This window comes from Eublepharis macularius, chromosome 7 (assembly GCF_028583425.1).
Source record: "Eublepharis macularius isolate TG4126 chromosome 7, MPM_Emac_v1.0, whole genome shotgun sequence".
NCBI classification, from domain to species: domain Eukaryota; kingdom Metazoa; phylum Chordata; class Lepidosauria; order Squamata; family Eublepharidae; genus Eublepharis; species Eublepharis macularius.
In genome coordinates, this window is record NC_072796.1 from 17,296,236 (window position 1) to 17,318,403 (window position 22,168).

General features: G+C 42.6%; 1 protein-coding gene across 1 annotated transcript in view; it reads right to left on the reverse strand.

Annotated features, from left to right (window-relative positions):
- The window catches only part of CTNND2 (catenin delta 2), a 303,251-nt gene that overhangs the window by 32,997 nt on the left and 248,086 nt on the right, over positions 1-22,168 (reverse strand). The window contains exons 11-12 of the mRNA XM_054985091.1: positions 9,370-9,580; positions 7,489-7,573 (exon numbers count right to left, since the gene is read on the reverse strand). Coding sequence (XP_054841066.1) covers positions 7,489-7,573; positions 9,370-9,580 — 296 coding nt within the window. The remainder of the gene's footprint in view (positions 1-7,488; positions 7,574-9,369; positions 9,581-22,168) is intronic.

The window sequence follows — 22,168 nt, forward strand, 5'->3', positions numbered from 1 at the left end:
GCAGCTTCAGCACAGGGCATACTGAACAAAAACGAGTCAAGGAATTTCACTCCATTGCAGAGGGTGTGAAATCATCCATGGCTGCCATATATTCCTGCTGATAGGAGTTTTAGGCGCAGCTCTGTGCTTGGCTATCGGGAAGTATGTTCCACTAGGCTCAGCCAAACTCACTTCTGGGTAAACATACACAGATCACATTGAGTCTCTCTACATGAGACATCTTACATGAGGATGCTCAAGTGTAGGGAGATGGAATGTTAGCTGGGAAGCGCAGTTTAAAAAGACAGAGATGAAAGTGCTGTCAATTTCACCTCTCTACACAGAGCCGACTGAGATCGCTCCTCAGAGGTGGCTTCCCAAAGGGAAGGTGAAATTCACAGAGCCTTTGGGAGGCGAAGATGAAATTAACAAACCCTCTGAGAAGCGATCTCTCTTGGCTCTGTGTAAAGAGGTGAAATTGACAGCTTCCCGGCTAACACTGCATTTCCCTACTTTTCAGCGTTCTCATTTAAGATGTCTCGTGCAGAGATTCACTGTTGGAGAAAGAGGTGATTAAAAGATCCTTACACTTCACACTGAGACTTAATTATTACTTCATCCACTCAAATGTAAGACTTTGCAAACTTTTAAGCATTTATAAACTAGGATATGGATGATGTAGAAGTTTCCCTCCACCCCAACTCACTGAGCTACCTGCTTCTTGCACAAATCTCTGTTTTCCAGTTTGCGCCTCCTGCTATCACCAATGACCTCAGTGCATCTCCTTCTGCTTCCACTGCTAGGCCAGGTAGCACATGTACCCTCCTCACCCAACTTCCAATCCCATGTGCACGCTGTGAAAGAAGTCCCGCTCCTGCACTAAAATCAGCAGACGAATTGTAAAGTTAATGGGCATGCCTAGCTCAACAAGGGCATTAAGCAGGAAGTCTCAAAAACCAATTGTCTTCCCTCTGGAACTTAAAGTTGCTACAGGCAAGTGCCTCTGTGGATCAACGCACTAAGCTTCCAGGAAACGTGTTGGACCTTACTAATGCATATTTGCCATCATACAATCCCTCAGTGCAGATTTACATTGTGCCAGTGTTCATGTGTACACTGTACACATGTGTACACAGTGTTCATGTGTACATGTGTATACACATGTACACAAATAGCAAAAATGGCTCAACTTGAAGGAACTTCTTCAGGTTTGGGATCTAAGCTGGGCATTTGCCCACCTTCGGTTGGTACAGCCCTGCCCTCAGTCCCACCCCCCGCCCCCAAGACACTAAAGAGTGAGAGGAAAAATGGTCAGCAAATGGCCTCCATAGTAATGGTCCAGGAACTTCCCCATGTTGAGATGGTCTTTTACCATAGAGATTAGGTGAAATTTCTAGCGTGTTGGCCAGAAGTGATGTCATTTCCTCTCCAGACTGCACCTTCCCTAGATACCACTCTCAAAATCTCCTAGCATTTGCTGAAGAACACCTTTCTACTTTTTATCGTAATACTGATAAGCCAACATTATTTTCTGTCCCATTTTCAAAAGCATCAAAAAAAGATCTTATGTGACCACGTTGTAAAATTTGTGCTGATTCAATAGTGTTCTTCTCTACTCCATTTTCCTCCCCCCTTCTTTACCCTAACCATACTCAGTCTCATTAGCCTGAATGGCCAGGATCGCCAAAGCCAATCAGTGTAAATGGCAGGGTGGGGAAATAGGGCCAAGCACCGAAGATCAAAGAGAGAGGAGGAAAACGGAGAGAAGCAGGAAGCGCTGCCAAGAGAAACAAAAGGGCACAGAACGCTACCAAAACAATGCCAAAAATCAACAAGGGGAGACACTTCTTTTGTATTTGATTTGGCTGCACTGAATGTGCTATTTGAGAGTTAAAGTCAAAATTAGAATATTGGCATAGCCCCCCTTTTTAGCTACTTTTCCTACTCAAATGTCACTAACTAATTTGGTTGATGTTCATAACCAGGCGCTAACAATGAATCAACAATATTCAGTCAACCCTTTGCTCCAAACTACTTTCACGTTTTCTATCATCAAAGTACACTTAGGGCATTATTCTTGCCTCCGGCCTGCCCAGTACCACCCCATGGCAGACCATGACAGTCGTAACTCACTGGCTCAGACTTGATCTGCATCTATACTAGCATTCTCTTTTCAACAGAGGCCATTCAGACGCCCTGGAAGAAGTACAGCCAGGAAGAAGAGACAGCTTCCCGTTGTTATTTGCTCCTAGGAAAACGATTATTACTGGTTCACAGGGCTTTTTTCTGGGAAAAGAGGTAGTGGGACTCCGTGGGTTGCCCTCAGAGAAAATGGTCATATGGCTGGTGGCCCTGCCCCGATCTCCAGACAGAGGGGAGCTGAGATTGCCCGGCATCTAAACTCCCCTCTGTCTGGAGATCAGGGGGTGGGGCCACCAGCCATTTGACCATTTTCAAGAGGTTCCGGAACAAGGATCTTCACTACATGACTAATGGTAAGCTGTGTGTATGCAAATCTTTTTTTAAACAGGTACATTTTAAAAGGCATTCCGTTAAACAAAGCGTCTCCTTAAACTGTTAGAGAGTTACTATTAGATTTATGTATAATCTCACTCACTGATACTTTGCAGATGGCCTCGCCTCCTGCAGCAGCCATTTTGTGGTTGGTTCCACCACCTGAGGTGGCCATTTTGTGGTTGTGCACACCACACTGTGTGAGATTTTCAAAGGGGCCTGCAGGGTCATAAAGGTGGGGGACTCCTGTTGTATGTTCTCAGGGGCACAAACAGGCCCAAACCCTTCTGCCTCTGTTTATTTCCTTTAACTGATGCTCAACATTCTTGAGGCAATGAGCATATTCTCAGTCCTCACCAGACACATTTTTGCCTCCCCGCCCTTTTTAAAGAAAAGCCACTAATTCATAAATGTATAGTGTTTTTCTCCATACCAAGGCAGTTGGCAGAAACCCCAACTCTATCTGCAGGAGAGCTTTCTTGCTGCCTTTGCTTTAGGCATTTGGCCACAAAATTTGGTTTTACAGGGAACAAGCAAGGCACCTATGAAGAATCCTGCAAATTGCTAAGCATCTAGTACCCCCCCCGCCCAATTTCCCCCTCTGAGAATCTTGAGGACGGCAATTTTTTGATCTCCCGTTCTGCCCTTTAGCTGACATTTGAGATTCTGTGCCTCTTGGCACATGCTCAGGCTGTTTGGGGAGGGGGGGTCATTTATTTAATTTACAAAGTCATATTTTCCCACAAGAAGTTCTCAGCAACCCTTTCTAATCTGGGGGTGGCTTGGTTTTGCTGTTTGTAGGTTCGACATAAATCTCTTACTTTCTTATTACATATAGTAAAAGATATAGATCTCTCCTCCATTGCCAAACACTAAAAAACCCACATAAATTAGAAGTGAATTTCATAAGTAAATTATACACGGCTTGACGAAATATTTACTTGTGTTTGCCTTGAAGCTTCTGCCAATCCATTTAATTGGATGAACTCAAGCAGCAGTATTATGCAAGACAGAGAAGTCTCTCTCTCACAGTTCATTATCTACCATATTTATAATTTCATAAACCTGTTACATTCCTCCTTAAGTCTTTTCCCCCCTAAACTAGGTTCAAAAGACTAGCCTTTCCTTGTAAGCAAGTTCTAACCCCTTGATGACTCCAGCTGCCCTTTTCTGCACAATCTACAAAATAGTTTTTCAGATGAGGGTAATCAGTACTCAACCCTGCCAAATGATGAACACATATAACTGCGCCACACATCTATATTGCTGCATTAGGAGTCATGCTGTTTTATTTTCAGTCCTGTTCTTAATAACTCCCAGCACTGCATTTCTTTCTTTTTGTTTTCATTGCCGCAGCACAATGAGGTGATGCTGTCCATGAGAATTCCACTTATGACCTCAACATCTCGTTCCAGGAAAGGCACAAGAAATTTAGGGAGGAATCCTAAGTTGGCATTCTCACTTTTATTCGGAGGGGCTTACTCCTAGGAAACTGGAGTAGGAAACTTAGGACTGCCGCCTTAGGCCATGATCTATTCAGGCAGTCATGAATTTTGTCTCCGAGTGCCTCTCCTTGCACTTATTTACACCAACCTTTATCTGCTGTCCAGCCACCAAGTTTGGAGGGATCCTTTTTGGTTGCTGGTTATTGTGAAAGCCTTTTTTTGGCTGGCAGGTGGGATAATTTTTGTAAAAAAACCCTTCCAACATAACACCTATCATGTACAGTATTATTTAGTTTCTTCCTTCTGACACAACTCAGTCCCTCTTTGGGAAGATGCATTGCGTCAGTATGTGTTGAAAGAGATTCTTCTTTTGCCCTCTCCGGGGCTGAAGTCTTAGGAGGGAGGAAATACGGAATTATTATGTAAATACAATCTTCCTAATTTGTTGTTTTGGTGGTTAAATATCTTAGGAAACTCTGGTCTTTATTTTTCAACCTTTCTAATATTGCATATTTATGAAAGAAACCAGAGAAGTGGGGCAGCTGAGCGTCTGAGAAATCAGCTAAGATAATGATAACACCAAAGCTCTGCCTTTCTTCAAGGGCAAAAAATAATCTTTCAAGCTGTGGGCAATTACTTTAAAAATGTTCAATAATCCCTTTGCTTACAGGCACCACTGCTTCATTAAAAGCAAGTACTTCCTTGTGCACGGTATTACACTGTAGCTTTGTACTATTTTCTAGGAACCTGTAAAATAGCTTGAAAGGCATTCGTCAAGCTCCCAATATATGCACTTATTTAACCTCATGTTAATTAAAGTATTTATTTTACTTCATTTACAGCCTGCTTTTCACCCTAATGGATACCCAAAGTGGTTTACAACATTCTCTCCTTCTCCATTTTATCCTCACAGCAACCCTGTGAGGTTGGTTTGGCTGAGAGTGTGTGTCTGGCCCAAGGCCTCCTAGCAAGCTTCCATGGAATACCGAGGATTCAATCCTAATCCAACTCTATAACCCTTCTAACTCCAGGGCTTTCATCAATTCAACAGATTAACTCACTGTCTTGGCAACAACTATGGCAATAGGATGGAGGGGAATGTCTTTGCTAACTATGGGAAATGCTTCTTTCATTAAAGACGCTCAATATACCATTGTTTGTATGAAGCATTCCTCATAAGCACATGAAACGGCCTTATACTGACTCAGACCCTTGGTCCGTCAAGGTCAATACTGTCTACCCTGACTGGCAGGGGCTCTCCAGGGTCTCAGGCAGAGGTCTTTCACATCACCTACAGCCTGGTCCTTTTAACTGGAGATGCTGGGGATTGATCCTGGGACCTTCTGCATGGCAGGCAGATGCTCTACCACCCCAGCCACTGCGCCTCCCCATATGGTTCAAACAAAGCTCATCACATGAACAAAGCCAAAAAGGTAAGGGTATTACCAGTCATCAATCAGACATCCCTAATCCACCTCCATAATTACAGTTCCTGGGAAAGACTGTTGAACCAGTTTAAGTCTACAGTTTCCTCTTTTGGTGGTGGTGGTAGTGGTATCTATCGAAGGTGACGAAGAGGCAGAAATCCAGCGATCTACCATGCAATGATGTATATTACAGAAGGAATCTAGCCATAGATTTTAAAAATCTGCGTTGCCAGATTGCTCTGATTGCTGTAATTTAAACCCATGCAAAAACACTGTTAAATTTTAGGTGCGTTCAGTATTATCAAGAAGAGCTTTGGATGTGGTTTATGTGCAAGGAGACACTGGCTCAGGTCAGCACATTGTGCAAACCATGTTTTTAACTATAGTTAATATGTGAAAACAAAATTCAGATCACAAAGGGAGTTTACAACAGCAAATGAGGGTTTCACTGCCTTCCCTCTGTAGCCTAGGAGGTTGTTATCCAAAAATAAGCCAGGACTGACTGCACTGGTCCATCACAAGTATCCACAGATGTAAGGCGCTGAGGGTGGGGTGGGCGGGTCTCAAACCCAGGGCCTTGGGAAAGACGGCCCAGCGTCTTACTCCCTACAACATCACAGCCACAGGCAAGCCAATCTGTCTGAGCCTGAAGTGAATCATAGTGCTGTTTTCTAAGTGGGCTCTCTGGAAACGGCAGCCTGAGCCACCCCAGAAGAGGCATGTGACTGGGAAGGCCTACTGGAACAGGAGTGGGGCAACTAAAGTCCTGCCTCTGACATGGCTCCTCAGTCCTGCAAACTAGCTCTGCTCTACTTGCCTCCTGGACCTGCTGTTGCCATGGACTTTACCTCTGGCTGCCTCTGACCATGTCCCTGTCTCTGGGCCTTAGGAGCTATTGCTGCTGAGCTGGGCTTGACTTCTGGCTGGACTATGACCACACTGCTCGCCTCTGGCCTTGCTGTTTCAGCTTCCTGCTGAAAGAAGCTGGTCATGATGATAAGGTGAGATGAAGGATAGTTAATAAACCAACATCATATCTTGGTTTGATAGACACTAACCAACTAGAATGAGTGGACTGGTTCATATTCACACAGTCATGCTAACTAGACATAGAGTTAAAACATGGCCCGTTTCCAGATGGCTTACCTTCTGCCGCTCCATGCTGAAACGTTGCGGCTTGTCCTGGGGCGAACGCGAATTATCGCGCGAGTTTTGTGTGACGTTCCGCAAAACTCGCGCGAGAAAATGCGATATTTCGCGTTTTCCCCGGCACGAGCCGCGACGTTGCGGCATGGAGCGGCAGAAGGTAAGCCATCTGGAAACGGCCCTGGTGTTGTATGATGTCTGAACTGAGCCATCAGACAACATCCTGAATCGAAATCACATTTGTAATTCCCAAAACAGAGTTGTTGCATGGATGCAAAACAAAAGGAATTCACTCCACATCTGAATGACTGCATTTTGAAAAAAGAGTCTGCATTTTCAACATGTAGCTGAGACAAAGACCCGAAACAGCTATGGATCTTTAATTTCCATGTGGTCGCTTCCAGTAATGATTTTGCTGGTTATGAGTGGGCTGGTACGAAAAGCTCAAGGTGTTACTTATATCTTGTGACATTATTGAAACCAAAAATCCTAGATCTGAGACAAACTTCAGATAACATAAATTTATTCCTCAGGAGCACCCATCTCAGCTTCTATATACTGGATGGTGCTTGTTTATTAAATGGGCTTTATTTACTAGATACTCCTTTGCCCTTTTAATTTTTAACATACATGACTGCTCTATCTTTTTAAGTCTGCTAAGGGGGTATTATGAGGCATAGAAACTTAAAACAAATGTATACTTAAAATATACTTGGGGGGGGGGAGTAATTTATCTCTGAGTTAATTTAAGAACAGGACTGTGTCATATATCAGTTCCCCATACTGAAATGCCTTACCCCACAATCCTTAAATGGTATTCCTGACCTGAATATCCCCAAATAGTGGATGAGAACCAGGACTGAGACCTCTATTTCAAATAGCAGATCCTTTAATAATTTTTGCTTTACAGCTCCTCATCTCTGCTTAGAGAGATTCTTATGTTATGAATAGCAAATATATTACTAAACAATTCTTACCTTTTTGTAGAGACTTCTCAGGTCTCTGTACTGCCACATGCTATTTAAGACCTGAGATGCTGCCTTCACTACTTTGGGCGAGTGCCTATTTTAAGAAAGAAGAAAGGTGAGACTTATGAGTAACTTAGGAGATCTCAAGAGAGCAGATATGAGATTCATCGGTTCAATCCGGAAGCTTGTGAGATGTGCTTTGTTAATTCATGATCGTAATTTTCTTGGCCAACATCATCTCAGTGTTGAATGATGGGGGAAAGGTAAACAAACAGTGGCCCTTTTCACACTACTCACCAGCTTCCGAAACGTCGTTAGATGTCGTGCAAAAAACGCAGAAGATAACATCTTCTCACGCGAGTTTTGCACGACATCGTGCAAAACTTGCACGAGAAGACGCTATCTTCCGTGTTTTTTGCACGACATCTCGCGACGTTTCGGAAGCTGGTGAGTAGTGTGAAAAGGGCCAGTGTCACAGGGATCAGACTGACAAGCAAGTGGGCTTGATGAGAACACAAGAATAGTGGCAATTTATGAACACATTGATTTATAAACACAGTAATAGTAGATAAAGTAGTTAGAAGATGGTGTGGAGTTTAGAATAAAAGTGAAAATCCTCTTTGAAAGGCCCAATACCGAACAAAAACTTTATACTCCTGCAAAACATAATTCATAAAGGATTACTACGGGAGGCTGGTACACAACTATCTATTTTTTCAATTAAATATTTCATTTCTTTCTTGCCCATTGCCACAGAGCTCAAGGCAGCTCGTGACAATTCAAAAGAACATTCAATAATTTAAAATGCATCCAAAATATACATCAAATTTCTAAAATATAGTCCTTCAATTTTTACCCTCCATTTCATTAAAAATACACTATCTTTTGACTAATAAAAACTGCATATAAAAAGATCTTATAGCGACAGAAAAATCTTTAAGCTTGGCTCCGGGGTGCCTTGCTGGGGGGCAGGGGGGGGGAGTTTCAAAATCAAACAGCCGGAGAACATGTCACTGTCTTCTCCTAGTAATCAAACCCAGCGTACAAATTGCTTGGATTACCGTATAAAGTACTTCTTCCTTCAGTTGCTTATAACTGGCTTATGCCCAGAAGTATGTTGGTAGGCCGCATAGGGTTCTGAAGTGGTTATTACTGTTTGGTTCAACTCACCCTAGACACAGAAGGCAGACTTGCAGCATTCTGCTCTGGCTGGTGCTCCCAAAGGGTCTGCTCACATATAGAACATAACAACCGTCAAACCCTGGCCATTTATACACTGCTTACCGGCCATGGAACATCACGCCAAGCTCCCGGAACGAGACCGTCCTTTTGGTGCGATTTCGCACGAGAACAGCAGTTTTCACGCAAAATCACGCCAGGAAGATGCTGTCATTCTAAGGAGCTTAGTGTGATGTTCCGTGGCCAGTAAGCAGTGTGAAAACGGCCCTTGCAGCTAAGGAGACGTGTCAGTTGCTGGAACTTTTCCAGATAGATAGGGCTCACAAGTTGTTATCGGTGGAAGACACCCCTGCCAAATTCCTGCAAATATTTGAGAGTGCATTTTCTAATCGTACTCCTGGAGAGATGTGCCCCTATGTTATCAGGGATAGTTAGTTACTAGTTTCTCCATTGCTGGGTGCTGTTAGTGGAAATAGGTTAACCCCAAAGACTATCTTAAAAAATAAATATCATATGTCTGATATCAACATGGACTGAAAATGTCAGATACTTCATTATACGAATGTTCGCTTACACTCTCCCCAACCTCTTCTCCATCATCTGTCAAGCTTATTAATAAACAATGAACTGCAACTCTCCATGAAATCATTAGAGCAGACAAGCACTAATTAAATTATAGCTAATAAGCATGAGAAGGATTGTGAAACGTACTTGTCTCCTTTACTCTTGGAAATGCCAACGAGCTTCTCAATTCCTCCTGCGTCCCGTAAGGCCTTGGCGTTCTCCATGTTCTTTGTGATGACTTCATGCAAAGTGCAACAAATGGCAGTAACGGTATCATCGGACATGGCCTTACTGGTTGAACTGTTACTGTTGTTACCTCCAGGAAGTCGGTGAACCAGGTCCCGCATGGCATATTTGCCTTTTGGAATGGAAAAGAAAATACAGGGAGGAGTTATACAGGACAGGGAAAAAGCAAAATAGAGGGAACAATACACACTACAAAATATAATAATAGTGTATCATATTCATAATAATAGTTATATGGTGTTATTGTAAGATCTACAATAAGATTATGGGATGAATCCAGCAGTATATTTCAAGTCATGGAATGGGGGAGGACAACTTTTGCTAGTTCCCTCTTCCTGTGGATAGTTCTTAGGCCCCCTTCCCCCTAGAAGCAGCATACTGGGCTGTACTGGGAGGGGGGAGGTGAGAAAGTCCCAGTCCACTGACAGAAACCCCGTCAGCAAAAATTACTGCTGGATCCAATCCCATGTATCAGTTTGAAGCAGAGTGGTAAGGGAAAAATGATAAAAACAAATAACTGCCATGTTCCAGTGAGGGGGATCTCTGTGCAGATTTCCCTATTGGCTGGAAAAACAACCGCCAACAGCCAGTCAGAATGATAGAATAAGATGGAAGTTCACTGTTTACTTCCCCTTCATATTTATTTACTTGATTTAAACTCTGCCTTTCCCCCCCATGGGGACCCAGAGTGGCTTACATTGTTCAACTCTCCTCCATTTTATCCTTACAACAACCTTGTAAAGTAAGTTAGGCCAACTGTCCCAAGGTCTCCCAGAAAGCTTCCACATCAGTGTGAGGATTTGAACCTGGGTCTGTTATGTCCTAATCCAACACTCTTAACTACCAGGTCTTTTTTTCTGGGAAAAGAGATGGTGGAACTCCGTGGTGGAACTCAGGACCGCACAATGACGTCACGTTGGATCAGTTGGAACAAGGGGGTAGTTTTTTAAAGTTTAAATCGCCCTTGGTGAAAATGGTCACATGGCTGGTGGCCCCGCCCCTTAATCTCCAGATAGAGGGGAGTTTAGGTTGCCCTCTGCTCCAGTGGCAGGGAGGGCGATCTAAACTCCCCTCTGTCTGGAGATCAGGGGGCGGCACCACTGGGCATGTGACCATTTTCAAGAGGTGCCAGAACTCCGTTCCACCGTGTTCCAGCTGACCCCCCCCCCCTGCTAACTACTATCCCACACTGGCTTTCACCATCTTCATAATCAGAGCAGATTGCGCAAATCAATAGTTAGACAGGAACGGGTATTGTGCACAGCACAGATCAGAGCAATAGCTAATTTTCAAGTATGCATCTGTACTTCAGTCATTTGAGCTGCAACCAAGTGAGCATTTCGAAGCAACACAGGAAAGCCTGCTGACTTGAATACATTAAAAAGGGTTTGAATGCTATGAGGGAATTGAAATTCTGTGCAACACCTAGGGAAGGTCATTTATCTGCCCACTTTCATTGGCCAAGCAAAAATGGAAGGAACTTCAGGACAGCATTCACATAAGCAACGAGTTTGCAGAGACGGGATTTTCTGATACTACAAGATTGAGGAAGTTGCCCTTCTCAATAAGGGTTTTTTTTTTAATACCAGAACAATGTCACTGTATTTTTATTTGGGACCAGGATCTGTTTTGTACTGTCACAACATTTCTATTTCTTAAGGTATTAAAATCTGTCGCGCCTTCTAGGAAAAGGTCACTAAGAAGTAATTGTGTTTCTGGATTAGAATCTACGTTATTTAGTCTAACTCAGGGCTCTCTCATCGTTGTCTAGTTTTTTTAATATCCAAAAAGCAAAATTAGACGGTGACACTGACTTATAGTTGTCTTTGAGGAAAAATGGGTTAGAGAAAGCTTGTACTTTACTTTCAAACATTTAGGAGAAAATGCCAATTTTCAATTGTAAGAGGTCAACATTAAATTACTTTCCATGGCATAGGGCTAAACGAGATGTGACCATGGTTGTTTGATGTGTTTGAACACATGAAACAACCTCCATCACCTAGAAAAGGGGAGGGGAGGTTCTGATTTTCACAGCAAATGAGATATATCGGTGAGAGGTGCTGAATTCTCACGGTCTCCCACCCCCAGCTAAGGGTGGGGTTGGGAGAAAAATTTGCATTCCTTTTTCACATTTTCTTTTGGTTGTTAAAAACACAACTCCCTTGCCCTTTCTGTGTATCTGGGGAACTGCATGTTTGAAACACCTGGAACAGGTGTCTAACATTATGTCTTATCTGTCCCTTAGTGATATGGATTCATGTCTGCTGAGTCTAAAGTGCTTAATACAGAAAGTGTTTCAGAACTGGAAAACTATGAACTTACTCGACTCCTACAGTCATCTTCTGAGGCCCTGATCTGGGTATCCAACCTTCTGAGATTAGACAGGCGGCAACCTGTGAGAGGGCCTTCTTGGTTGTGGCACTAAAACTCTCCCTGCCCTCTTCTACTAGCAACACTTTTTTGTTTTGTCTGCTACTCTCTCTGTGACTCCTCCTTCCTGCTCTATGTTTTAATTTTTGTCTTTATGTTTTTTGCATGTATACTTTGGTGGTGGTTGTCAAAGGCAGCTGTATCCAAAAGCTGCCCTGAGTGGGAGGTCCGGAGCAAAACACTCAAAACTGGGAGCGAGTCCTCACTTCCAGGGTAACAAGGGGCCACCAGCCTCTTTTGACTAAACTTTCAGCTGTGGAACAGAGAGGCAAGTTGTCAGTCCTACCAGGTTTTAAACAGGAAGTCCACCCTGCAAGGTAGACCACTTTGCAGATTGAATTCTATTAAACAACTATGTGGATAGCTATGACTGAAATGGGCCAAAGTACTGCATTCAGACTGAAGCTTGCAAATTCCAAAAGAGCACACAAGTTTATCCTCCAAAGAGTTTATTAATAGAAAAGCAGAAGGGTACAACCATGCAAGCAGAGACAAAAACAATAAACACTAGATAACTAAACTAACACACTTAAACAGACTTTCAGTCTCCCAGCCCAAGGTTACCTTTAGGCTAAACCAAGAGTCCGAACAAAGTCCCAAAGTCTTAAAATCCAGAGACAGAAATCTTGGACTGGCACCAAGCCAGGTGAACAGGTCCAGAGCACAAAAGTAGGTAGCGGAAATCTTCCAGCAACCATACTGAGCCCAAGTATCGAGGGGGGGGGGGGGTTAGAATGAAGACCCTTATTTTATACAAAACTTTAGCAACTGGCCTGATCCCAATTGGCCAATTTAGGGCAGTGCGTGTGCACTCATCCTTTGTCCTTTGCTAGAATGATGCGACATACTTGCACGACCTTGAAGCTGTGCCCTCATTGCCCTTCAGTCCCAGCTTTGAAACTGCAGACAGAGTCATGATGACTTTACAGTCTTCTATGAGACCCAAAGCCCATACTGAGCCAAGAAACAGACTGACACAAGTCAGTTTCTTGACAGTGGTAGAAAATGCTGTCAATCATAACTGCTTTATGGCAACCCCTGCTGGTACTTTCAAGACAAGAGACTTGCAGGGGTGGCGTGCCATCGCCTGCCTCTGCAACTCTGGTCTTCCTTGGAAGTCTCCCATCCAACTACCACCCAAGACCGACCTTGCTTAACTTCGGAGATCTGATAAAAATTGTGCTTGCTTGGGCTATTCAGGTCAGGGCATTTATATCTCAGCTTGGGTTTTTAATCATTTTAATAATGTGTTTTTGTTTGATTTTAATGGTTTTAAAGAGGCATTTTTATTATGAATGATGAGGGCAGAAAGGCACGGCATACATTTTGTAAATAAATAAAACACTGCAATCCTTTTAAAACTTGACTGCTTATAACAGAATTTGCATCTGACAGTGTCATAAGGATGGCACAGTGGATTTTGGGACGTTACAACATCAGCTCCCTGTAGTCCTGTTCACAAGTTACAGTGAACTCATGTACAATCTCATGTATATGTATGTACATGAGACCCTCATGTATACACTTGAGGGTTTTTTTAATACGTGTTAATTTTTTTAATACATGTGTTAATTATTTTTTTTAATACATGTGTTACATTCAACACATGTACCACTCAACAGGTGATATAAATGCCACATTTTTTCATGTTCTGGTCCCAAGTTTCATTTGTAAAGTGTTTGTGCATTTGCTCTTTCTTACAAACAGATGTGTGCACAGCACATCCATTGTAACATGTGAACAGGGTTTCCAAACCAAGAGATAGCCTTGGGAAGACAAAATCCTTCCCTCCTCTGAAGCTAATTATCTGTCCTGGTCATGGTTAAACACCAGCAGTATCAGAGTTGGTATTAACCAATCTTTTCCTTAAATCATGCTGGAATAAAGTGTGTTAGTCTCTAAAGTGCCACTGGATTCCTGTTTTAACTGGTGACTCCCTATTACAGGTGTTAACTAGCTTAGCATAACTAGTGAATAGTTTTTGTATTTCTCTGAGTAGATTTGAATTTTACATCATCATCTCTCAGTCTGTACTTCCAGCATTCCATGATCCAGTTTGGTGTAGCGGTTAAGAGTGCGGGACTCTAATCTGGAGAGTTGGGTTTGATTCCCCACTTCTCCGCTTGAAGCCAGCTGTGTGACCTTGGGTCAGTCACAGCTCTCTCAGAGCTCTCTCAGTCTCACCCTCCTCACAGAGTGTTTATTGTTGTGGGGATAATAATAACACACTTTGTAAACCGCTCTGAGCGGGTGTTAAGTCATCCTGAAGGGCATTATATAAACTGAATGTTGTTGTTGTTGTTATTATCATTATCATCATCCCTTGATCCCACAGTCATTGTCTTCCACTAGTGGATGACGACTGTTTTGTTTCTTTTGGCATACCCTCAGTAAACTCTTATTGGTCTTCCTCCCTGGTTGTATGTTTTGTATGTTTTTATTGTATTGTGCTGTTTTAATTGTTAAAAAGTTCTAATGACTTGAGGGTTGCCACCCTGTGAACCCTATTTTGGGTGGAAAGGTGGCATATAAATGCTTTAAATAAAATAAATAAATAAAACTTTCTAAAAAGTAAGGATTCAGTTCATAGTGTTGGATGACCTGGGCTTGAGCACACAAAAGCTTATGCTGCAATGGACTAACATTACTTGCTCTGGACCTATGGAATGTTTCTGAATATTTCAACTACTCAAAATTAAAAAAAACCCGTCTCAACAGAGGACCCTGCTGGGACTAATAGGGGCTGCATATTGTTTGTATCACAGAAAACTAAGAAATGGGTTTCAGTAGCACTGAACGGGACAGATTGGCCGTTTCCACACTGCTTACCAGCCACGGAACATTGCGCTGAGCTCCCGGAACGACAGCGTCTTCCTGGCGCGATTTTGTGCGAGAACACTTCTCACACGGAATCACACCAGGTAGACACTGTCGTTCCGGGAGCTCAGCGCGATATTCTGTGGCCGGTAAGCAGTGTGAAAACGGCCATTGTGTCTGTGAATGCTTTATGTATGTGGCAGTGGTATGAGAATGGCATGTTAGCAATGTATCTGAGTACTGCATGCAAGTAATGAGAGTGAGAACATGTATATTTATGAGAGATGAAGAGGGGGGGAAGACAACTGGAGAACTTGAGATCTTGAACAAAATGTTATTTTTATCTTCATAAAATGCATTGAATGTATTCTGTTTTTATACAGATGGCATCATATGTACAACCACATACACACTTGGGAATTTTTGAAGGTCTCCGCTAGCATTATCACAGTGTCTATCAGTGTTCACAAAGGTTTCTTGTCTTTGGAACTATTCTTTACTCTTGGAAACTTTCTTCCAAACCTAACTGATGTTTTAGATAGACTGGGTATTTTTTTAAAGGATACCTTCACTTTTAATTATTGGTAATAATAATGTAGGAAAGTAATTTAAAAAGGCCAGCTAATTGAGAGCATTTAATTTCATTGGAAACGTCAGTGTGTCAAACTGTTGCTCTAATACACTATAATTTTTAGCCAATTTTCTTCCCTGTACTGTTCTGGCCCTTAAGAGCCCAGAAAACATACAGTAAATAAGGCCATTATTATATCTCCTGGCATTTAACTTTTTCTTTCTAGATACTATCTGTATTATGGTGACAAATGGAGGCCATGAACAGAGATCACAGACCCATTGTGGCTCTGTAGATGCACAATAAAAAGATAGCTCCTGCCTCTATAAAGTGAATACCATCATACTCAATGGGTAGGAAGAAAAGGTATCGCAAAATGATTATATTCGAGATCGTAATCAGTGATCTGGAGGCACCAATCTTCTAAGTAGTGTTGAACTTTTGGGAGAATTAGAGCAAAAGAGATTCTTGCTGTGTGTTTGAAAAAGAAGCAGAAGGTAGTTGTTCTGTTGGACTGTATAAGGAGCACTTTAGTTGCATAGGAGACAGCCTGGGAGAAATCATAAATGTGAAAGGGGTGGAAACTGTCAGGTGGAAACTGTGGATATTGATAGCGTAATTCCTGAAGGGGAAGAAGATAGTGCAGTAAAAAGCAGAGGCTGTGAGAGGTGCAGCCAAATAGGGTTGTGTTGAAAAGGGATGCTCATACATGGATTTAAAGAGGAACCCAGCCAATTGCCCTAAAAGGAGCTCAAGTGAGCTTCACCAAAGCATTCCACATGGAATTGAGGTAGTAAAATTGTAAGAGGATAGATGGGGCAACCAGTGAAGGAAGTACAGAAAACTACTAGAAGAGAAAGTCATTCTTTGTTTAACAGGCCTGGGATTGTCAAGTAGACTGCTGCTATAAGGAAAGGGTATGATTAAGAAGCGTGGCGGCTGGTCAACGGGATGCTTGAGCAAGTCTAAATCTTTACTGGAGAGAAGATCCAGGTATATTTCCTTTCGTCCCTAGAGCGGCAACGATAAGTAAACTAACTTGAAAAAAAATTGTACTGAAAGGAATGGGACTTGCGTCCCCAAAAATCTTTTTAGGATGGCAATGCTGAACTTCAAAAGGCCTTTTTGGTGCTTTCATGAAAATGAGAAAGAATGTCAAAATATGTCAGTGGCCACTAACATGCTTGCACAAGCACCCCTGGACATTATATTCCATCAACTTTATTCTTTCTATCAAAAATAAATGCCTTCTCTGAAGTACACACTTGCACAGAGAAGCTTTAATCTGTGCTAGCTTCTTCTAGGGCGTATTGCAGTGTTTCCCATAGAGGAACCTCTAAATTAGCTTTTCAAATCCTGAGGAATCTCTACCTATTAAAATATTTACAAGCCAGGAAAAGTTGATAGTATGGAGTGCAAGTCAATTACTGCTAAATTATTGTCAAGAAAATATATGTGTAAAGAACTGCTATATCATAGAATCATAGAGTTGGAAGGGGTCTTACAGACCATCTAGTCCAACCTCCTGCTCAATGCCTTTGCAAACACTGATGTATATGACCTGCTGTGATCAGCTCTCTGACCAGGCCGGTGACTCACCCAGACGGCTCAGAGGAAGAGCCTGAGGACCCGTGAGGCCAGGACAGGCCTGGAGCAGCAGAGGCGTCAGATGACCACAGACCAAGAACACTAGAGACCACCCCCACCAGGGCCTGCAAACGAGGCACTGGCCAATCATGCCCAGCAGTGCCAGAGACCACTCTACCAGGGCTGAGGTTTGACAGAGCTGCACTGCTGGATCAACCGGTCCACTCGGTGCAAGCCCTGTGTTCCAGCTCCAGCTCTTCTTGCCTCAGAGACCAGCCTGCCAAGTGACTGACTGACTCCGAAGGAGTTCAGCTGCCCAGCCACAGGACATGCAAACGTATCTCTAGGTCAAGATGGGTAACTGTGGTAGTCTGTCTGTAGCAGAGGAAAAGAGCAAGAGTCTAGCAGCACCTATGAGACTAACAAAATTAGGGGTAGGGTATGAGCTTTTGTGAGCCACAGCTCGCTTCTTCAGATACCTAAAGATACCTGTATCTGAAGAAGTGAGCTGTGGCTCGCAAAAGCTCATACCCTACCACTATTTTTATTAGTCTTATAGGTGCTACTGGACTCTTGCTCTTTCCCATACTTATCTCTATATCTTATTTAACCTTCATAACCATGCTATTTTGAGGGATATTTGGAATTTGTTGTCATATTTCAAATTTTTTATTCATCTATTCCATGATTTCTCACGGAACCCCTGACGATGTTTGGTGGAACCCCAAGGTTCTGCAGAACTCTGGTTGGGGAACACTGGAGTATTCTCTCTCGGCATCAGGTGTTTATACGCTCCACAGTGACTGCCAGCTGTGCTGTGATGCAGTGAGGTGGTTGCCTGAATGCTGATGCTATAAGCAGAACCCCCCGGCACTGCAACTATGCACAAGGTTAGTTTTGCAGCGGTGTGAAAAGGATAAACTGGTGTTGAGTTCTGCACATACCATTCATGTTCAACAGCGGGGGCAGACTGCCGATTTAACTTCCAGGGGAAGTGCCTGGTGGGCAGTGACTTAGAGGGCCACTGGTGGGCTGCTTTCCTAGCGATGCTAATTTGTAAGACAGTTTTGTAACACGCTTGGTCAATCAAAGGCTTCCCAAAGCAAGTCTTTTAACAATGCAATCCATAGTGGGCAATGTTCACCCAAGGCGTTGACATGGAAACACCTCCTAGCTTTGCTAATTAAGTTAATGACAGTGCCAAATTTTCTGATGCATTTTTGACTGAAAACAAGGAAGAAGTAGTGGAAAAACTTAGCTATCAACGTACAATGTTGTTTCTACATTTAATCTCGGAATGTGTAATCCTATCTTTGTTTCTATCATTTTTCTTGAGATGTTGAACGCTGTCATACAATCACATCACTAGTATATGTGGGCATCTATTCAAAACACACACTGAATACAGAAATGTCATGGTGGTAGACATCAATCATCCTTCTGTTTAAAGCATACTTTTAGACACACATAAACTACTGGTTTCCAGAACAAACGTTTTTTGAAAAGGCTTACAAATAATCCATTTAATAACAGCTGGTTTTATATTCAGCATGGAATTGATAAAACCGCTATGATAAAAAGCAAATATCTTTCAAAACCAAGCCTCCTATCACTTGGCAGGGGAAAAGGCCATGGTATAGTGATCACACATCTTCTAATTAGCTAGAATGGAAATTCTGCACGAAGCCATTAGCATGATTAATCTGTCTTTGGTAGAAAAACAAATGTGCACAGAGTTTTATGACGCTTGGCTGCCTTACATAAATTAAACCTGAAATCAGTTAGGGCTCGATCCAGTCAGACTGTGGATGTTACACCTTCGTGTGTAGGAGTCCCGCAGCCTTCTATAAAGCACCCTCATCCATTGCCTTTATACACAAGCTGTGCAAGTGGACACTGAAGGGGAACCGGAAGGCTGTGATCATCTCCCATATTCCTATGCAGCTCTTCATCTCTGTGCCATTTACTTGCTAATCTACCAATTACTGATGGTGAGGCCACACTTGAAGTATTAGGTACGGTACTGGTCACCTGATCATAAAAGATATCAACATTGGAAAAGGTACTGAGAAGAAAACCAAAAGGATCAATGGACTAGAGCAATGGGAAAAGGTATAGAGAAGGAGAATAAAGAAACTAGGAAGCACAGAAACCCAGATTCCTCGAGTAAGATCTTCAAGGGATCTTTCTACACCATGTTCTAAATTTGCAACACTATCTAGGATGCCAGCAACATCCACATTGTAGCTGCACGGAGAACTGGGAGAGCTGGATAGTGGAACACATGATGACCCTGGCGGGATAGGAACCAGAGAAACAGAACTCATTACTCATAAATTGGGTCTCTACTTAATTTCAGTTTCTCCAATATGACGGTGTCCTAATTAGATAGTGAGCCCAGCTTTTGCAGCTCTTCTAGCATTTCCCCTTTCAAAGATGGGTCACCAAAATCGTATTCCAGTGTATCATCCATATTGTTGTCTTCCCTAAGACGAGAGTGTCTCTCTTTGTGGAAATCTCTTCATCTGAAATATAGCTGGAATCCACAATTTCTGTCCCAAAGTAAGGCAAGTTCTGCTATTATTCACTGGCATTTAAAAGAAAGGAAAGGAAGTTCTTATGTGGCTACTTCTAAAATGTGACTAAGAATTCGTGGATACTACTTCAACAGTAATGATTTAAGGACTGAAACTAAAATATATCCTGGTGAGATTGTTGTCTGACAACTGAATGGGCTTATTAAGACCCACTGATGTAAGGTGGTTAATATTTTCTAATGTCCATATTGTTTCATCAATAGGAGCTAATCTCTATGTGGTCGTCTTCTGATAGCACACTTGTTCAAGGCCCCATCACAGCTTGGAGAAAAGATCTTTCTCTCCAGGTTAGGAGAGGGGAGCAAGTCTGTGTATGTTTGTGTGAGAGAGAAGAAATAGCATTTTGTTGTTCTCAAAGAGATGGAAACAGAAGCAGACAGGCAAATCTGCAAATTGGCTGAAATTCAAAGGCATCCTGGGATATGGAGTCAGGGTCTCTGTCTCTGGGGACCTGATGTGGACCCTGATGCCTTGCAGGAGTGCTTCCTCGCATTCACTTGGGTGCCACTTGTATATTAGAAAATAAAGCAAAGGTACTAGAAATGTCCAGTGCTTTGTCATCCAATGGAGACCAAACCTGGAAGAATGGCCCCTGGAAATCCCCACCACTCAGGAAAAGAAAGGAATGCCCAACAATGGGACACAGAAATGTCTAATTGCAGCGGAAGAACAGGCCCCAAATTAAATCAATATCCTTAGCACAATTTCCCTCTTTTTTGAAGTGTAAACTCAAGTTGCTTGCTGTTCTTTTTTCTCTAATAATTATTTTTCTTGGATTTGAAGCGTCCTTAAGTTGAGGTCAGCTTATCAGAGAAGTTCTGGCAAATGAAAGACACCTCTGTGTGTGTGTGTGTGTGTGTGTGTAGGTGCATGCGTGTGATGAATAAGGAGGATTTCAGTATCCCTAAAAATACTGATGCATATCCAGTCTAACAGCAGCAAAATGCATTTCACTACACTGGATAAAGTTCCGAAATCATCATCTCAAGTTGTACTTCGTACGTTGGATTTTTCGTGACTCGCAGGAGAGACTGAGACATGCTCCCACCTTCTTTTCTGGAGCTCTCTGTAACAGGATAATAGCCTTAACGCTGGAAGGCTTAACACCTATAGAGGGCTTATATGCCCTGGCTTCACAGCCCATTTGATCTTCTTATACTCCAAGACAGCCCATCTTGATTCCTGGGTAAATTAAAACAGCCGCTCTCAGTTACACTTGACACTGGAGTGGAATACTATGTAATGCAAGGGGCTTGCAATGCTTTAGTGCCAATGATGCACAAAGCATTAAAGTAGACAACTTTTCAAAAACAGCAGCACCTTAAGCATGCTCATCCCAAATTACAGTAGTTGTACAGCTCTGTACAGTAATACTGTTCTACTGAAACATTGTCTGACTATAGTAAATTATGGAGTTTATTCTCATATGGTTGTTGTGGGTTTTCCGGGCTGTATTGCCGTGGTCTTGGCATTGTAGTTCCTGACGTTTCGCCAGCAGCTGTGGCTGGCATCTTCAGAGGTGTAGCACCAACAGACAGAGATCTCTCAGTGTCACAGTGTGGAAAAGGGATAACGAATTCTATGAACAGATGGATGGGGTGGCCATGGGGAGCCCTCTCAGCCCAGTTATAGCAAACTTCTACATGGAACATTTTGAAAAAACAGCTCTAGAATCAGCACCCCACAAACCTAGTGTATGGTTCCGGTTTGTGGATGATACATTTATCATTTGAAGCCATGGGGAGGAAGAATTGATGGGGTTTTTGAATCATCTCAACAACATCCACCGGAACATACAATTCACAATGGAGAAAGAAATCGAGGGAAAACTCCCATTTCTGGATACCTTGGTCATCCGCAAAGCAAACTTTCAGTTAGGTCACAAGGTCTACAGGAAACCAACTCACACTGATCGGTACTTACACAAAAACTCCAATCACCAACCCCGACAGAAAAGAGGCATAATGAAAACATTAGTGGATCGCGCAAGACGGATATGTGAGCCGCACTTTCTCAATGAGGAAATTAATCATCTAAACCACGCACTTCAGGCAAATGGCTACTCCAGAAATGAAATCCTAAGAGCGATCAAACCCAGGATGAATCAAACAACCAAGGAAAAACAGTCTCCTACAGGAAAAGTGTTTTTGCCATATATCAAAGGAATTACTGATCAGATGGGAAAGCTTATGAAAAAGCATAACCTTCAAGCAGTATTCAGACCCACCCGAAAAATACAACAGATGCTACGATCAGCAAAAGACAGTAGAGACCCCCTCACCTCTGCAGGAGTATACCACATACCCTGCAGCTGTGGACAAGTTTACATCGGGACCACACAGCGTAGCATCCAGACAAGAATAAAAGAACATGAAAGACACTGCAGACTTGGACAACCTGAAAAATCAGCAGTGGCTGAACATAGCCTAACTCAAACAGGGCACAGTATCTTATTCCAGGACACCAAAATACTGGACAACACTTCCAACTACTTTGTCAGACTGCACAGGGAAGCCATTGAAATTCACAAGCATAAGCAAAACTTCAACAGGAAAGAAGAAACCTTAAGAATGAACAGAGCATGGTTTCCAGTTCTGAAAAACACCAGGCTAACAAAACACTCTATACTCGACAATAGCCCTGGAGAGAAGATTAGCACATCAAGCACCAATCCATATGCAAAAGAACCTCCTCAGGA